This window comes from Vulpes vulpes, chromosome 7 (genome assembly GCF_048418805.1).
Source record: "Vulpes vulpes isolate BD-2025 chromosome 7, VulVul3, whole genome shotgun sequence".
Taxonomy (NCBI): domain Eukaryota; kingdom Metazoa; phylum Chordata; class Mammalia; order Carnivora; family Canidae; genus Vulpes; species Vulpes vulpes.
This window is the reverse complement of record NC_132786.1, coordinates 13491813-13508038: the sequence shown is the minus strand read 5'-3', so window position 1 is coordinate 13508038 and position 16226 is coordinate 13491813. Positions and strand designations below refer to the sequence as shown.

Here is a 16226-nt window from a genome sequence, read left to right as displayed (position 1 = left end):
TAAAACGTATTGCTGGCATTCAGATCTGTACTTCTGAGAAATGTAAATATGTCATCCTCAAAATGAGTGATTTCCACTGGTTTGGAAATAAAAGCAGCCCCCGAAGCTTTAGAGAGAATTACTGCTTTTGTACTACTTTCTCATTTTCAACCCTACTTCCTGAGGAAGACCTTGTACTCAGAAAAACACGTTTTCTCATTTTTATTCGCTTCTTTTTAGTTTTCGTTCTCAGCTTGCAAGTTTAATGTTCAGAAGAGCAAAGAGGGAACAGGCAGGGTAGTAATGTGGAAAATGGGAATCAAAAACAGCTTTACCATGGAGGCTACTTTTTGTGGATCTACCCTGGGTAAGACCAAGTGTTCTCATTCATGGCTCTCAGAGCTTTACACCAAAGAAACATTTTTAATGTGAGGTTAATAATGTGGACAGTGTGATAGTGAGCACTTTCCTCCTACTTAAATGCATGCTGGTGTCCAATCACATGTTTATATATAAGGTAGGATGAATAAACAAACTACCATTCTGTGTATCTCCAGCTCATCATTTCCCTTGGTTTAGAAAAGGAAACATTAGCATATGGAGAATACCTAACTGGTTATACCATGAACTAATCTTTAGTTACTTGTTTTCGTTTTGTTTTTAAGAAGGAGTCCTTACAGATGACTTGTGATTTCAAGAAAAAGCAATGCTCACTCATACGTAAAACATCAGAAATGTTTGGCCTTTTTTTTTTAAGATTTTATTTTATTTATTCGACAGAGAGAGAGAGAGAGCACAAATAAGGGGAGCAGGCAAAGGGAGAGGGAGAAGCAGGCTTCTCTCCCAGCAGGGAGCCTAATGCAGTACTTCATTCCAGTCCTGGGATCCTGACCTGAGCCAAAAGCAGACACTCAAGCTCAACCTACTGAGCCACCCAGATGCCTCAGTTTAGAAATGTTTTTAGTGGATTTGCTATTTGCAAGTCAGATTTGCTATTTGTTGGTGGTTCTTTGAGAGAGCCAGTTTATATTTTAACAGAAGCACTCAGTTCTTTTAACTAAAAATAAAAATGTGCTGTTTCCATTTGAGAAATCTTTTAGTCACATCCAGTTTACCCTTAGAATATTCCATATTAAGATATTGTTATATTTTTAGAAAATTTATTGACTCAAAGGCAAGTGCTAGTAATCCACATATATAATTTGTTTTTTAAAGCACCTGAAACTGGGCAGTCCCGGTGGCTCAACAGTTTAGTGCCGCCTTCAGCCCAGGGCATGATCCTGGAGACCTGGGATCGAGTCCCATGTCTGGCTCCCTGCCTGGAGCCTGCTTCTCCCTCTGCCTGTGTCTCTGCCTCTCTCTGTGTGTCTCTCATGAATAAATAAATAAAGTCTTTAAAAAAATTAAAATAAAGCACCTGAAACTGATAAAACATTATCTATGATGATGAAAACATTAAAATATTTACCCAAGTTTTTCACTAAGTGATTATGAGTGAGTTTATAGCTGGTAACCAAGTATTCCATAATTCCTGATTAAATTTTCTTCTGCCTTACAACATAAACTAATCAGCTTTGATCCAGGCATGGAGAGGGAATGAGAGAAAGCAATAAGCTGCTAAATGACCTGACCTAGGGAAGAAAATCCAAAGGACAGGATACAGAATCATATTAGATGTTTTGTTTATTTATACTCTCTGTTGTACAACTTAGGCCTACCTGTTAAGGACAAATGATTAACTCATTCTCAGTGGTGGATAAACCTATTGATGTTTTAGGTAATAAACGGGGCACTCATTTCAACACAAAAGACTTGGAGTCAATGGGATATCATTTTTGTGATTCTCTCTTGGACTATTGTGATCCAGACCGAACCAAGGTAAGCAAAGTCCATTTGCTAAAGCATCAAACTCCAGTTTATCAGATAACATAACCTAACTCTAAAGGGCCAATGGCAGTTTTTTCTTTTAATATCCGAACAGTGTTTGGGGTTTCTGGTACTTGATAGCCTCCTAGCTATGATTCCAGATATCTAGAAATATTCAATTAGTTTAATTAGGAAATGGAGTTAATTTATAATTAATTTATCATTTTCCCCTAGTATTATCAGTGCCTGAAAGAATTAGAAGAAATGGAAAAACACATAAGCTTGGAAAAAATCCTTGAGGATTCAGATACTTCTCTAAAAGAAATTACATTGGATATAGAGTCTAGGTAAGTCAAGATGGTGAATGTAATATAACTTGTGCTCTTTTACTGTGCTCTTTATAACAGTAGGACATAAAATTCTCAGTCTCAATGAAAATCCCAACTATAGCTGGAGGAAAATTTTTTCCATGCAGTTTACTTTGGCCTGACTTCATCAAGACTTCAGTTATTTAGTCAAGTAATATTAATTGAGCACCTATTATGTACTGTATGTGAAATACATACTCCAATTTTTAAATTTTTATGTTTAAAATATTTTTTAATAAAAATTTATTTATTCATGAGAGACATAGAGAGAGAGAGAGGCAGAGACATAGGCAGAAGAAGAAGCAGGCTCCATGCAGGGAGTCCAATGTGGGACTCGATCCCAGGACTCCAGGATCATGCCCTGGGCCAAAGGCAGATGCTCAACTGCTGAGCCACCCAGGCATCCCAAGAGATTTTTAATTATATGAGTGGGAGAGTGAGCAAGCAAGAGAGAGTGCATGAACTGAGGGAGGGGCAAAGGGAGAGGGAGAAGCAGGCTCCCTGCTCAGCTTGATCCCAGGACCCCAGGATCACAACCTGAGCCAAAGGTGGATGATTTACCAAAAGAGCCACCCAGGCACCCCCTCAAATTGTTTTTTTTTTTTTTTTTTTTTTTTTTAATTTTTATTTATTTATGATAGTCACACACAGAGAGAGAGAGAGAGGCAGAGACACAGGCAGAGGGAGAAGCAGGCTCCATGCACCGGGAGCCTGACGTGGGATTCGATCCCGGGTCTCCAGGATCGCGCCCTGGGCCAAAGGCAGGCGCCAAACCGCTGCGCCACCCAGGGATCCCAACCTCAAATTGTTTTTAATGCTGACATTACTCACAGAGAATTGACACATTTATAGAGATGCCACTACATACTCTAAATTAGTGAATAATAAATGCAAAATGTAATTCTAAGGGAATGTTGTTGGAAAAATGAAGGTACTAATTTCATACAGTTTCCTGTAGGAAAGACAAAACAAATATTTGATTCTTTTCCTCTCCTTATAAATTTTTCAGACTTTGAATTAGTGCCCCTGCAACCCCCAGAAGTGACTAATAAGTGTGTTTGCAGATGGAAAGTATCATTTTGAACTCATGGATTTGTTTATTTTGATGTGTTCCAACTTCAGTTGTTCTTCTAATACTCTAAGATGCCTAGAACTATCAGACATTTACCCTTTATAATATTTACAAATTCATCTGTAATGTTTACCTTTGTAAACATTCTTTTTATAATTAGAACCATTTCTACCATTCCAATAATAGGATAAAAGTTACAGCTGAAATTTTAAAATGCCACCAAAATATTGCTGTCTGTTTTTTATACTTATCGAATTAAATTGATAAATAAAATTGTAAATATAAATAAAATATAATTATAAATAATAATTAAAACAATTTGATAATTATTACATCAAAATTATTTATTATTATTTTTTTGTAGTAGCCGAGGCTCTGACAGTTCAGAATCCAATGAGTCTCAGAATTATCTTCTCAAGTTAACTTCTCAGGTATGATTGAAAATTTCTGCCTATTATATGGATATACTAAGGTACTTATTGTGACTAGCAATCTGACAAAAGAAATGCTTGCAGTTGTGTAATTATTGTATAGCAAGAATTATTAGTTTTTGATTATGGAATATATCTTTAAGTCATAGAATTTTCTAACCTTAGGATTTTTAACACCCTTACTCTAAAGATCCAGAAGATTATTTCTCAAAAGCCACACCACTTGTTAATGAGAGGTGGTAGCATAACATACATCACCTTACTGCAAATCCAATGTTCATTTATTCATTTATTTAATGACTATATATTGAGCTTCAGCTGTGCTGGGGATATAGCAGTGAACAACAAAATGAGACAAAAATCCTCTTTCATTGCTTATGTTCTAATTGGTAGAAATAAAAAATAATGAGAAATAAGTAAAATATATGATGTGTCAGGTAATGATAAGTGCCTAATGAGGAAATTAGGAGTAGGGATTGCAGGCGGTGTTAGGTAACCGAATGTTTATGCCCTCACCAAATACGTATGTTGAAACCCTAACATACAACATGATGGTATTAGGAGGTGACCAAGACAAACTAGGGTGCTGCTCTCTCAGTACCAAGTGTGTGGTGCTGCTGTAACAAATACCTAAAACTGTGGAACTGGCTTTGGAACTGGATAATGGGTAGAGGCTGGCAGAGTTTTGAAGTGCGTGTTAGAAAATGCTGATATTGCCACGAAGGGACTTCTAAAGGTGATTCTGGCAAGAGCTCCCAAAGAAGAGGGGGAGCAAGTTTCCATCTTAAAGAATACACAAATAATCGTGTACTGAACATTGGCATGAATATGAATATTAAGGGTGATTTTCATGAGGTCTCAGATGGAAATGAACATGTTATTGGCTGATGGAGAAAATTTCAATCCTCACCACAAAATTGTAAAGAATTTGGCTGAATTGTGTTCTAGTGCCTTATGGAAGGTAGAACTTGTGAGTGATAAAAGTGAATATTTAGCTGAGAAGATTTCTTTGTAAAGTGTTGAAGAGCAACTTGATTCCTCCCAACTGCTGATAGTAAAAGTACAAGGAGAGATAAAGGAAGAAGGAATTGTTGGGCAGAGAGGAACCAGAAAGTGAAGCTTTAAACAATTCTCATGCTGCCATATTACAAAAAATAAGAATGTGTTTTCAGAACATGAGAGACTCATAACTCTGGGAAACGAACTAGGGGGGGTGGAAGGGGAGGTGGGCGGGGGGTGGGGGTGACTGGGTGACGGGCACTGAGGGGGACACTTGATAGGATGAGCACTGGGGAGTTATGCTTTATGTTGGCAAATTGAACACCTATAAAAAAATAAATTTATATTAAAAATATAAATAAATTAATTAATTAATTAATAATAAATAAATAATAAATAAATAAATAAAAGAATGTGTTTTCAGAAGAGAAGAATATAGAGGATCAACTATTTGTTAAGGAAGTCAGTGTGTGTGTGAACCACAGAACCAATCAGCCACCCCATCAGGAAAACTGCCAGTTTGCACTAAAGGGCTTGGAGAGAGGACAGAGTGAAGGAAGGCTGTCATGCTCCTTGAATTTTACCGGACAGTATCATAGATCCATTTCCAAAAGTGCAATGTTCTGCAAGACAATAAAAAAGAAGGCCTCAGAGGTAGCTTAGAGGTTATCAGGGCCACTACCACCTAGATTTCAACAGGATAGATGGCCTGCAGTGGAGGCCAACAGGATATGATGGCAGGCTGCCTGGAGCCATGAGCTACATTGTGGGCAGTGCCCCTGGCAGAGAGCCAGGCATGAGCAGCACCCTGTCAAGCTGTGAGGGTGACATTGACACCCCAATAGGTCCAGAAGGCAGAGCATTGAGCTAGTGAGGATTATTGTTGAGCCTTGAGATCTTGTCGAGTTTGTCTTGCCAGGTTTTAATTTATTTGGGACCCATCACTTCATCCTTACTTTTCTTTTTCTCCCTTTGGGAATGTCTGTCCTATACCTGTCCCACCACTGTATTTTGGGAAGCACATAACTTGTTGGAATGGAATGGGGTGGAATGAATGCATTTTTCGTGAGAGAAGAACTTGAATTTGAGGGCCCAGGAACAGAATGCTATGCCTGAATATTTCTGTCTCCCCTAATTCATATGTTGAAGTTATCATGCCCAATATGATGGTACTAGAAGGTGGGCCCCTTGGGAGGTGATTAGGTCATGTGGGCAGAGCCCTCTAATTGGGATTAGTACCTTATAAAAGAGGCTTCAGAGAGACCCCTCATCCCTTCTGCCATGTGAGGATACAATGAGAAGTCTGCAGCCCAAAAGAGAGCACTCACCTGACCATACTGACACACTGATCTCAACCTTTTCCCAGTAGAACTATGAGAAAGAAATTTCCATTATTTCCAGCCAACCAGTCTGTGGTATTTTGTTATAGCAGCTGAATGGAATAAGACAGATGTATTAGTTTTCTATTGCTGAGTAACAAATTACCCCCAAGCAGCAGCTTCAAACAACAAATACTTATTATCACACCATTTCTGTGATACAGGGGTTTAGGAGTGGCTTTGCTGGCTGCTTCTGTCTAAGGTGTCTCAAAAGATTGCAGTGAAGTTGTTGGTTAGGCTCTGGTCTCATCTGAAGGCTTGAGTGAAGAAGTGGATCTGCTTTTAATCTCACATACATAATTGTTGACAAAATTCAGTTCTCTGGAGGCCATTGGGATGAAGACCTCAGTCCCTGATTGGCTGTTGGCCTTTAGTAGAATATCCAATAAGTCACTGCCACATTCAGTGTTGCCAAATTTTGTTCTATGTTTTTTCTAGGAGTTCTATCCTTTTAGGTCTTACTTACAATTTTGAGTTAATTTCTTTAATTGTATTTATTTATTCATGAGAGGCAGAGAAGCAGAGACACAGGCAGAGGGAGAAGCAGGCTCCATGCAGGGAGCCCAGTATGGGATTCGATCCCAGGACCCTGAGATCACACCCTGAGCGGAAGGCAGACTCTCAACCGCTGAGCCACCCAGGTGTCCCATGAGTTAATTTTTATATTTAGTATTGGACAAGGGTCCAATTTCATTCTTTTGCAAGTGAATATCCAGTTTCCTGAGCACCATCTGTTGAGAAGACTGTCCTTTCACCCATTGAATGGTTTTGGCACCCTTGTCAAAAATCATTTGACCATGGGCAGCCCAGGTGGCTCAGTGGTTTAGCGCCACCTTCAGCCAAGGGCATGATCCTGGAGCCCCGGGATCGAGTCCCACATCAGGCTCCCTGCATAGAGCCTGCTTCTCCCTCTGCCTGTGTCTGTTCCATTCTCTCTCTCTCTCTCTCTCTCTCTCTGTCTCTCATGAATAAATAAATAAAATCTTTTCAGAAAATCATTTGACTATTTTTGCAGGGACTTATTTATGGGCTCTTTATTCCTTTTCATTGATCTGTATATGTCTGTCTTTATGCCAATACCACACTGATTTGATTACTATAGCTATGTAGTAAATTTTGAAATCAGAAAATACAAACCTTCCAGTTTTGTTGCTTTTTTTTTTCAAGATTATTTTGGCTATTTGGGGATTCATATATTAGAATATTAGAATGGATTTTTCTCTCTGCAAAAAAAGTGTCATTGGGATTTTATTTCATTAAATCTATAGGTTTCTTTGGGTAGTACTAATATTTTAATACAATTAAGGCTTCCACTTCACGAACAAGAGATACACTTTATTTATGTCTTTTTTCTTTCAGTAGTATTTTGTAGTTTTCATTGTATAATTATTTCACCTCCTTGATTAATTCTTAAGTATTTTATTCTTTTTGATGCTATTGTACATGTGATATTTTTGTAATTTCTTTTTTCAAATTATTTTGTGTATAGAAATGCAATTGATTTTTGAGTGTTGACTTTGTATCCTGCTACATTGCTGATTTAACTTATTAGTTCAGATAGATTTTTTGTGGAATCTTTAGGGTTTTTAAAATATAAGATCATGTCATCTACAGAGATCATTTTCTTATTTTCCCATTTCAATGCCTTTTATAAAGTTTTCATGATTAATTGCTCTGGCTAGAATTTCCAGCATTGTGTTGAATAGAAGTGATAAAAACAAACATCCCTACCTTGTTCCTGACCTCAAAAGAAATGCTTTCATCCTTCATCATTGAACGTAATGCTAGCAGTAGGTTTTTCATACATGGCTTTTATTGTGTTGAGGTAGTTTCTTTCTATGACTTGTTTGAGTTTTTAAGATTTTATTTATTTATTCATAAGAGACACAGAAAGAGAGAGAGACAGAGACAGAGACAGAGTCACAGGCAAAGGAAGAATCAGGCTCCATGAAGGGAGCCTGATGTGGGACTCGATCCCAGATCTCCAGGATCAGGCCCTGGGTTGGAGGTGGCACTAAACCACTGAGCCACCTGGGCTGCCTGTGTTTGGGATTTTTTAATCATGAAAGGGTGTTGGATTTTGTCAAATACGTTTTTTCCATCAATTGAGATAGTCATATGGGTTTTTTTTTTCCTTCATTCTGTTGATGTGGTGTTTGACATTGATCAATTTGGTATATTGAGCCATCCTTGCATTCCAGGAATAAATCCTATTTGGTCAGTATGTACATCCTTTTAATATGCTGCTGAATTTAATTTGCTAGTATTTTGTTGAGGATTTTTTACATTAATGTTCATAAGAGAGACTTGTCTATAATTTTTTTTCTTGTAGTGTCTGTCTGGCTTTGGTAGTAGAATAATGCTGACCTCATAGAATGAGTTATAGGAAGTGTTCCATCCTCTTCAGTTTTTTTTCCCTAAGATTTTATTTATTTATTCATGAGAGAAAGGGGTGGCAAAGACACAGGCAGAGGGAGAAGCAGGCTCCATGCAGGGATCCCAACATGGGACTCGATCCCGGGACCCCAGGATCACGCCCCAGGCCGAAGGCAGGCATTAAACCACTGAGCCACCCTGGGACCCCCCATCCTCTTAGTTTTTTTAGAGAATTTTGAGAAGGACTGGTATTAGTTCTTCTTTAAATGTTTGGTAGAATTCTCCCATGAAGTCATCAAGTCTAGGGTTTGTTGTTGTTGGGAGATTTTTGATTACTGATTCAAATTTTCTTTCTTTGTGATGTAGTCTTACTAGGTTTTGTATTTCTAAGAATTTGTCCATTTCATCTAGGTTATCTAATTGTTGGCATATAATTGTTAATAGTAAGTCTTAATAGATTTTTAAGGATAGCTATCTTACAAATACCTTCTCTGATCACAACAGGATGAAACTGCATTAATAACTGGTTCCTTTCTTTTACATATATTAGTCTCTTAAATTATATGGAAAACAAAAACTACTCTTAAAACCATTGTTACAAAAATATACTAGCTTTTATAATGCCCTGTGTTGTTACCTTGAGATCTTTATTTCACTCTATAGTTTCAAGTTAGTGTCCATTGTCTTTTCATTTCACCTTGCATGACACCCTTGAGCATTTCTTGCAGAATGTGTCTAGTGGCCACAAACAAAAGCTGAGTGAGTTCATCTGGGAATGTGTTAATTTCTTCTTAACCTTTGAAGGACAATTATGCCATTGTTGAACACTTTGAATATGTTGGTGCCCTATCTTCTGGGCTCCAAAGTTTCTGATGAGAAATCTACTAATAATCTTTAAGATTTATCTTAGAGAGAAAGAGAATGTGTGCCAGAGGAGGGGCAAAGGAAGAGAATCTTCAAGCAGACTCTGCACTGAGCACAGAGCCTGATGCAGGGCTTAATCTCATGATCCTAAGATCATGACCTGAGCTGAAACCAAGAGTCTGAGGCTTAACCAACTGAGCTATCCAGGCACCTGGAGAAACCTATTAATAATTTTATTAGGATTCTTGAATGTAACAATTTGCTTTTCTCTTGCTATTTTCAAGATTCTCTATCTTTGAAAGTTTGGTTATAATGTGTTTCATCATAGGTTTTTGAATTCATCTTACTTGGAGTTCATTGAGCTACTTGGATATTTACATTTATGTCTTTCATCAAATTGGGAAGTTTTCAGACATTATTTCCTCACTCATTAGTACTTCTTTTTTTTTAAGATTTTATTTATTTATTCATGAGAGAGAGGCAGAGACACAAGCAGAGGGAGAAGCAGTCTCCACGCAAAGAGCCTGATGTGGGACCCAAACCCAGAACTCCGGGATCACGACCTAAGCCAAAGGCAGATGCTTAACTGCTAAGCCACCCAGGTGCCCCTCGTTAGCACTTCTGGGTTGCTGGTTCTCCAGCTCAAAAGCTGGGATATATGAAGTGAAAACAAAACACAGGATCTACTTACCATCCTGCTTCTCCTCTGTTCCTGATGAGGTCCCTTACCAGTCTGCCTTCTTCTTTCTACTTTTTAAAGTTTCTTATGTTTATTTTGTATATAATACCTGGGGTTTTTAGTTGTACATAGTGAGAAGAATAGAAAAAGTACTTTGTCTTCCTAGAACTAGAAGTCTCAAGATAGTTTTATGTCTGCAATATATACCATCTTTGATGTGTTAAATATTGATTTTAAATATTATTATTTTATTTAGATAAAAAACAAGAAAAAGCACCTGAAAACAAAGAAGGAAAGAAATTCTACTGTAGCAAGTCCTCAAAACAACAGAGAAGAGCAAGAGGTATTCATTGATCTGTTTATTAACAGTTCTTGAAACAGTGGTTGCCAGAGAATGTCAAGTCCTTTCTTGTTACACTTCCTATACCTTAATTTTTCCCCCAGGAAAAGCCAATTATTAAAACTTTGCTCATATTATTTGCTGTTTATAAAAACACCAAAGAACCTTGACAGATGAGAGGTGAGTTGTATTAAGGTGCTATATTTAAATTTCATTTATACTTACTTTACTCCGAAAAGTATTTGAGGCATCTTACAAAGATACATCTAGGATAGCAAGAAGAAATAAATTGAAACTAAGAAAAATTCAATGGCAGTACAAGAGTCTAAGAAGAGATGGTGCTGAGATATTGACTTCCATCGTGACAGCATGAGGAGCTCTGCAAGTCCATTCACCTAGCAAAAATTGATGATATTAAAAAAAAACCCACAACCATTTAAAATTTCTGGAAATTGTCCTAAGGGCAGATAGCAAATGAAAAACAAAACAAAACAAAACATGTATTTGTGAAAATCTACTAAAACTCAGTAAAAAGAAAACAGCAAGAGCCTATGGTATTAAATCAAGATTCCCCACACACACACACCTCCCAGTTCAATGAAACAAACTCCACTCCAGACTAGTGTGGCCAGGAACACAGGGCCCCCTTGCTCCACAGATGCCAGTCAGCGGGCTATCGGCCTAAGAAGGTCAGGGCATCAGTATATCATATCCTGCCTCCAGCTACCTACTATTGAGGCTAAGTTCCAGGTGAGTGCAGCCAAGGGGTAGGGGCTCCCTTCTTCTACCCAAGCCCCATGCATGAGACAGATACTCTGCCACGAGTGCTACATTACATATTTTGGCCCCATTTGCCCTCACCCTAGCTTATAAAATAATAGAGAAGACCTGGGACTACTGCCCTCTTTCCACCTACAGCTCCCCTCCTTAAATGGGTGTCACTAAAAGAAGAGTGCCATGTCCCCACCCCCAACTCCAGAGACACTCAAGTCAGAAACTTTGCCTTTGGGGAGAACCAGACAAAAAGATAGCTTTTTTTAAAGAACTTTTGAAAGAATTACATATTCACAGGAAGTTGTAAAGAAATACATGTACAGGAACTCTGTTGCATTTTCTTCTCCTTCCAGTGTTAACATCTTGCGTATTGTTATACCATATCAACGCCATAAGACTGATGTTGATGCAATCCACAGAGCTTATTCAGATTTGACCAGTATGCATGCATTCATTTGGTGCAGTATTCCTCATAAATTGTTAAGTCTGGTCTTTAAAGCACATTGTTATAGCAACATTGCATATTTTTACATTGATACCTGATTTCATGTTTGTAAATTGTGCAATCTAAGCAACATGAATATGCTTGGGAAAGGGCCAAAATTATAAAAAAAAAAAATCAGTAAACAAACTCTCTAATCAACCTCAGTATGTGAAGTCATTTGCAGAACCCAGTAACCAAAGTAGATTTTGTTGGGGGGATTGGTTTTTTTATTGTTTTGTATGTAGATTTTATGAGACCCATATTTATTTACTTCTCATAAACATATCCACCTAGTGGTTTTTCTCCTCTACCCAAGCTATATTTCATGTAAAATATAATAAATTCCTTTATATTAAATGTTTATATATTTTCCTCTTCCTTGATTGGAGCTTCAAAATTTTTAGGAAATCATAATCTGTATTTAATGTTGGATTTTCCAGATGGAAATCTGTCATCAATTGGTCATTTGAAAAGGCTGCATATATTATAAATACGCTTATAAACTAGTAGGAGTTCTTAACCTTCGATCTTGAAATTTATTTTCGAATAATCTTTGGCAAGAGGAGTGAACAGTGTCATCTTAACTGAGTTCAATGCCTGAGGACAACTTAAATGCATGCTCTGAACTATTTGTTTGTAAGATATCCATACATCCCCCAAATAATATTTTTAAGTTATTTTCAAGTATCTTATTTAACTTTATTTCCTACCAGGACATTCTCAATAATTGATTGTAAAGGCTTTCAGCAAAAACAAACAATTACAGATGGCATGGTTAGAATTAGGAGATCATATTTAGAAGGACACTGGTCTAGTGATTTTCTATAGGATGAATGTAATAATTTATTGTGGCTTACAGCATCATTTCAACCAAGGGAAGAGGGTGAAAAATGACTGTGTTCATCAAATTAAGTCTTATCACAAGTGAATTTCTCCAGCCTAATCTCACCTCTCTAAATTGTAGTGGTTATATAATATTGCTACTTTTAACTTTGTATAATTTTTTCTAGAGTATTTTTCCTTTATCTCTGCCTTCAGTTATTAAGGTTTGATTTTTATACTTTCATTTTCATAATGGTTATATCAATTTTTGCTGCCAAATTTATCTGCAGAGATTTTAGTTTTTAATTCATAGTCCACTTTTCATCATGAGTTGATATGCATAACATGTTGGCAAAAAAAATATTGTTTTCATTTTTTTCCTTTCTTTTGCCCTTTTGGAAAACTCTTTATAATATCCACATACCACAGATGCAGAAACAAAAGTTTAGAAACAAACTTTTTAAACAAAAGTTTAAAATGTTTTAATGGTCACATGATTTTTAGACTAGTCAGGATTTGTTGTCATAATTCAACGGTGCTTTATGTCCCATTTAGTCTACCTGGGACATTATTGGCAACTCCTTTTTCAAAGTAGAAAGCAGCATCATGTGTATGCTCTTACTTACTCTGGACTTTCACAAGATATGAGAAAATGCTTTTCATCTTTTTTATATAAATACAGTTTTGTAATCAATTATACTTTTTCACACAATTGTATATATTTTTTTCATTTCATAGTCTTATCTTCTTACATCTTTATTCTCATTTAATAAGTGGGATTGTAAGCATACATTTTTGTCTTTCTCATTGTAAATAAATTCTATATGAAGTAAAAAAATGTTTTTAACTCCCTTTAGTAGTGTCAAAATACAAAATCAATATTTTCTTTCACTCATTGCTGCCGGAGAAAAACAGTGTTATGAAAGATACTAGGAGGCCCTGATTTAAGAGATATTTTTGTCCACTCTAAGCCTGTAATGATAAAATGAGAAATGTTGAAAACTATACCAAATGTGATACAGGAAATATATGACATTTTCATGTTTATAATATACTATTATTTTCCTTTTTGTTCTGTGTTCCATTAGACATGTGATAAAGGACACTTAGTGCAAAGACACAGAGAACCAAATTCTGATGTGAAAGGTAATGTTCTGCTTCTACCCTCTCTAAACAATTTATTCAATACACACTTTTTTGTGCCACATCTTTGAGGTTGCCAGAGTGTGCTTGGTGCTAGGGATATTAAGAAGTATGCTATACCATTTCTTGCCCTCAGGAGCTCAACTTTTAACAGGGGGAGAGAAACAAGTAAACAAATTAAGTGCAGCGTTATAGGTGCAATGCCCGTATTCTAGACTGGATTCTCAAAGAGCATAGAGAAAGGAGTGGTCAGCTACACTGGAGGGTTGGAGTGAATGGTCCATGTACTTGATGAATATCTCTGATTTGAGAGGTTTTCCCCTAAACAGAATTTAGGCATTTTATGTTTTATAAACCAACTTGGTCCTCTCATTTCTTAACTTAACAGAGGATGAGCCCAGGAGAGAAAATTATGAAGTATTCATTTGCTTCCACTAGAATCTGCTAGATTGGATATGAATTTGCCTATTTGTACTACTATACATTTATACCACACTTATTTACAAAAAGGAATTGAGATAACCTAATTAAAAATATATGTGTGTATATAGATCCATTTAATTTATGATCTAGCAGGCTAATTAGAAATAGAAATGGTAATAAGAACCACACCTCAGTGGTTGAGCATCTGCCTTTGGCTCAGGTCATGATCCTGGGGTCCTGGGATTGAGTCCCACATCGGGCTCCTACTTCTCCCTCTGGCTATGTGTCTGCCTCTCTGTATGTCTCTCATGAATAAATAAATAAAATCTTTAAAAGAGAAAAAAAAAGAACCACACCAAAGAAAGGGGAAAATTCTAACCATAACTAATATGGTTAATTGACTTGAAATTTAACTACTCTTTCTCATAGTGATCATCCAAGAAAATCACTTTTTATATATCTTTAACATATTCTTCTGTTATTAAAACTGAAAAGCACATTTTAGAATATTTATTTTAGACCTTTTCTACATCTGAGCATATATACTCCTTGTTAATCACAGAATATTCATGTTATTTTGCAACCTATGTTTTCATTTAAAATTACAGTGTATTATAAATTTCTTTACATGTTAATAAATGGTGGCAAAGTATTCCATTGTATTAGTGAACCTTAAATTTAACGACCTCCATTATTAAACTTGGATTTTGCTTATTTTTTTCTGTTAGGAACAATAATGAAGACCTTATAACTCTGTATATATTCTTATTTATGATAGATTCCTAGAAAGGAAATGCTGTTCCAGAGGGTATGAACATTTTTTAGATTTTTGCAATAAATGGCAAAAATGCAACACAAATTCATATTTGAGGACTGTTGGTTTTAATTCATTTGAGCTAAACTATTTACATGCTATCTTCTAGCCATTTTTGTTTAGAAAATATAAAAAATAGGAAGTATAAAAGCCTCAAATTATTTTCATGCTACTAATGATCTTTTATCATCTTTTCTAGATATAAAGCCAAATATATCAGATGATTGTATATTTGACTATTTCAGAAGACCATTCCCTAATCAAGGTTTGGGTGAGTAAACTAGGAATATAGACAGTAATGAGCGCTCACAAGTCACCTAAATGTGAGTTACTTAACCTTATGTATCTGATCAAGATCTGCATGTAAGAAACTAGATTATCTTCAAACTGATAGCCAAGGAGCATATTCACCTTCCCAGAAATTGTGAATCCCAAATTTTTATTTTTCTCTCTAGCTCTAGAAATTCATATAGGAAGCCAGTAGAAATTATTTATATATCAAATTGCTTTCTTGTCATTTTATCTAGTAAAAAAAAAAAAAGAGTACCCATCTCATTGTCTAATCTCTTCATTTTCATCTCATGAATTCTAAAAAAGAGAGAAACTTTGATGAGAGTCCTCTAGCCTCACCTATATTATAGGATCCAGCCTCATTCAACCTTAGATTGACTATACTTGGTGACAAGTAGTTTACTTTAATTGCCAGACAGTTCATTCCATTGACAGAGCTTTAGCATTAAAAATGTTCTTTTTATGTTGAGTTAAAAACATTTGTGTCTGTAAATTTCATCCACTTCTTTAATTACACAAAACAAAAAATGAAATAACCTGAAAAGTAAACATTTTTGACAGACTCCTTTTCCCTGATTCTCCTTGAAAAAAATGAGAACAAATGTAATGCCCCTTCCACATGATAGATCTGAAGTATTTTTTTAAAGCTATTGTGTATTCCCTGAAACTTTCCTTCCGTTTCTTTCAATCACCCACAGTACAGGGTGAGTCAAGTCCTTTACCACCCGATTCATTCTTTTCTGTCACTGTTCAAGCTTGAGTGAAACCAAACACAGTATTACGGATGTCAGCTAGTGAGCGTACAATAAATCATCACTCTCATTTGCTTCTTTCTTGATACTAGATTTCCATTAATGCAGCCTAAGGTTGCATTTGTTCTCTTGGAAACTATCCTAAAATATTGATAAATTGGGTTTATGTATACTCAAACCCATAAAGTTTTGTTTTCATTGTGCTGCTGCTACAGGGTGTCTCCATCTTCTACTGGTTCAATTGGTATTTTGGTTCAATGTCTTGGGCCTTAAATTTATTCCTGTTAAATCATCTTAGATTCAGCCTTTCATGAACTGTTTACCTTAAGTATGAAGTATTGTTGTGCTCTATTTTATGTGTATGCATATT

At 36.2% G+C, this 16226-nt stretch overlaps 1 protein-coding gene across 4 annotated transcripts in view; it reads left to right on the top strand.

Annotated features, from left to right (window-relative positions):
- The window catches only part of AGBL3 (AGBL carboxypeptidase 3), a 56508-nt gene that overhangs the window by 19904 nt on the left and 20378 nt on the right, over positions 1–16226 (top strand). For 3 of the 4 annotated variants that reach the window (XR_012002460.1, XR_012002459.1, XM_072762981.1), the window contains 7 exons: positions 220–346; positions 1757–1857; positions 2080–2192; positions 3650–3716; positions 10270–10356; positions 13522–13579; positions 15013–15084. Coding sequence is in view for 2 of the 4 variants with exons in the window: in XM_072762981.1 (XP_072619082.1) it covers positions 220–346; positions 1757–1857; positions 2080–2192; positions 3650–3716; positions 10270–10356; positions 13522–13579; positions 15013–15084 (625 nt within the window). In the remaining 2 variants the exon portion in view is untranslated. The remainder of the gene's footprint in view (positions 1–219; positions 347–1756; positions 1858–2079; positions 2193–3649; positions 3717–10269; positions 10357–13521; positions 13580–15012; positions 15085–16226) is intronic. The other variant, XM_072762982.1, reaches the window with a different exon arrangement.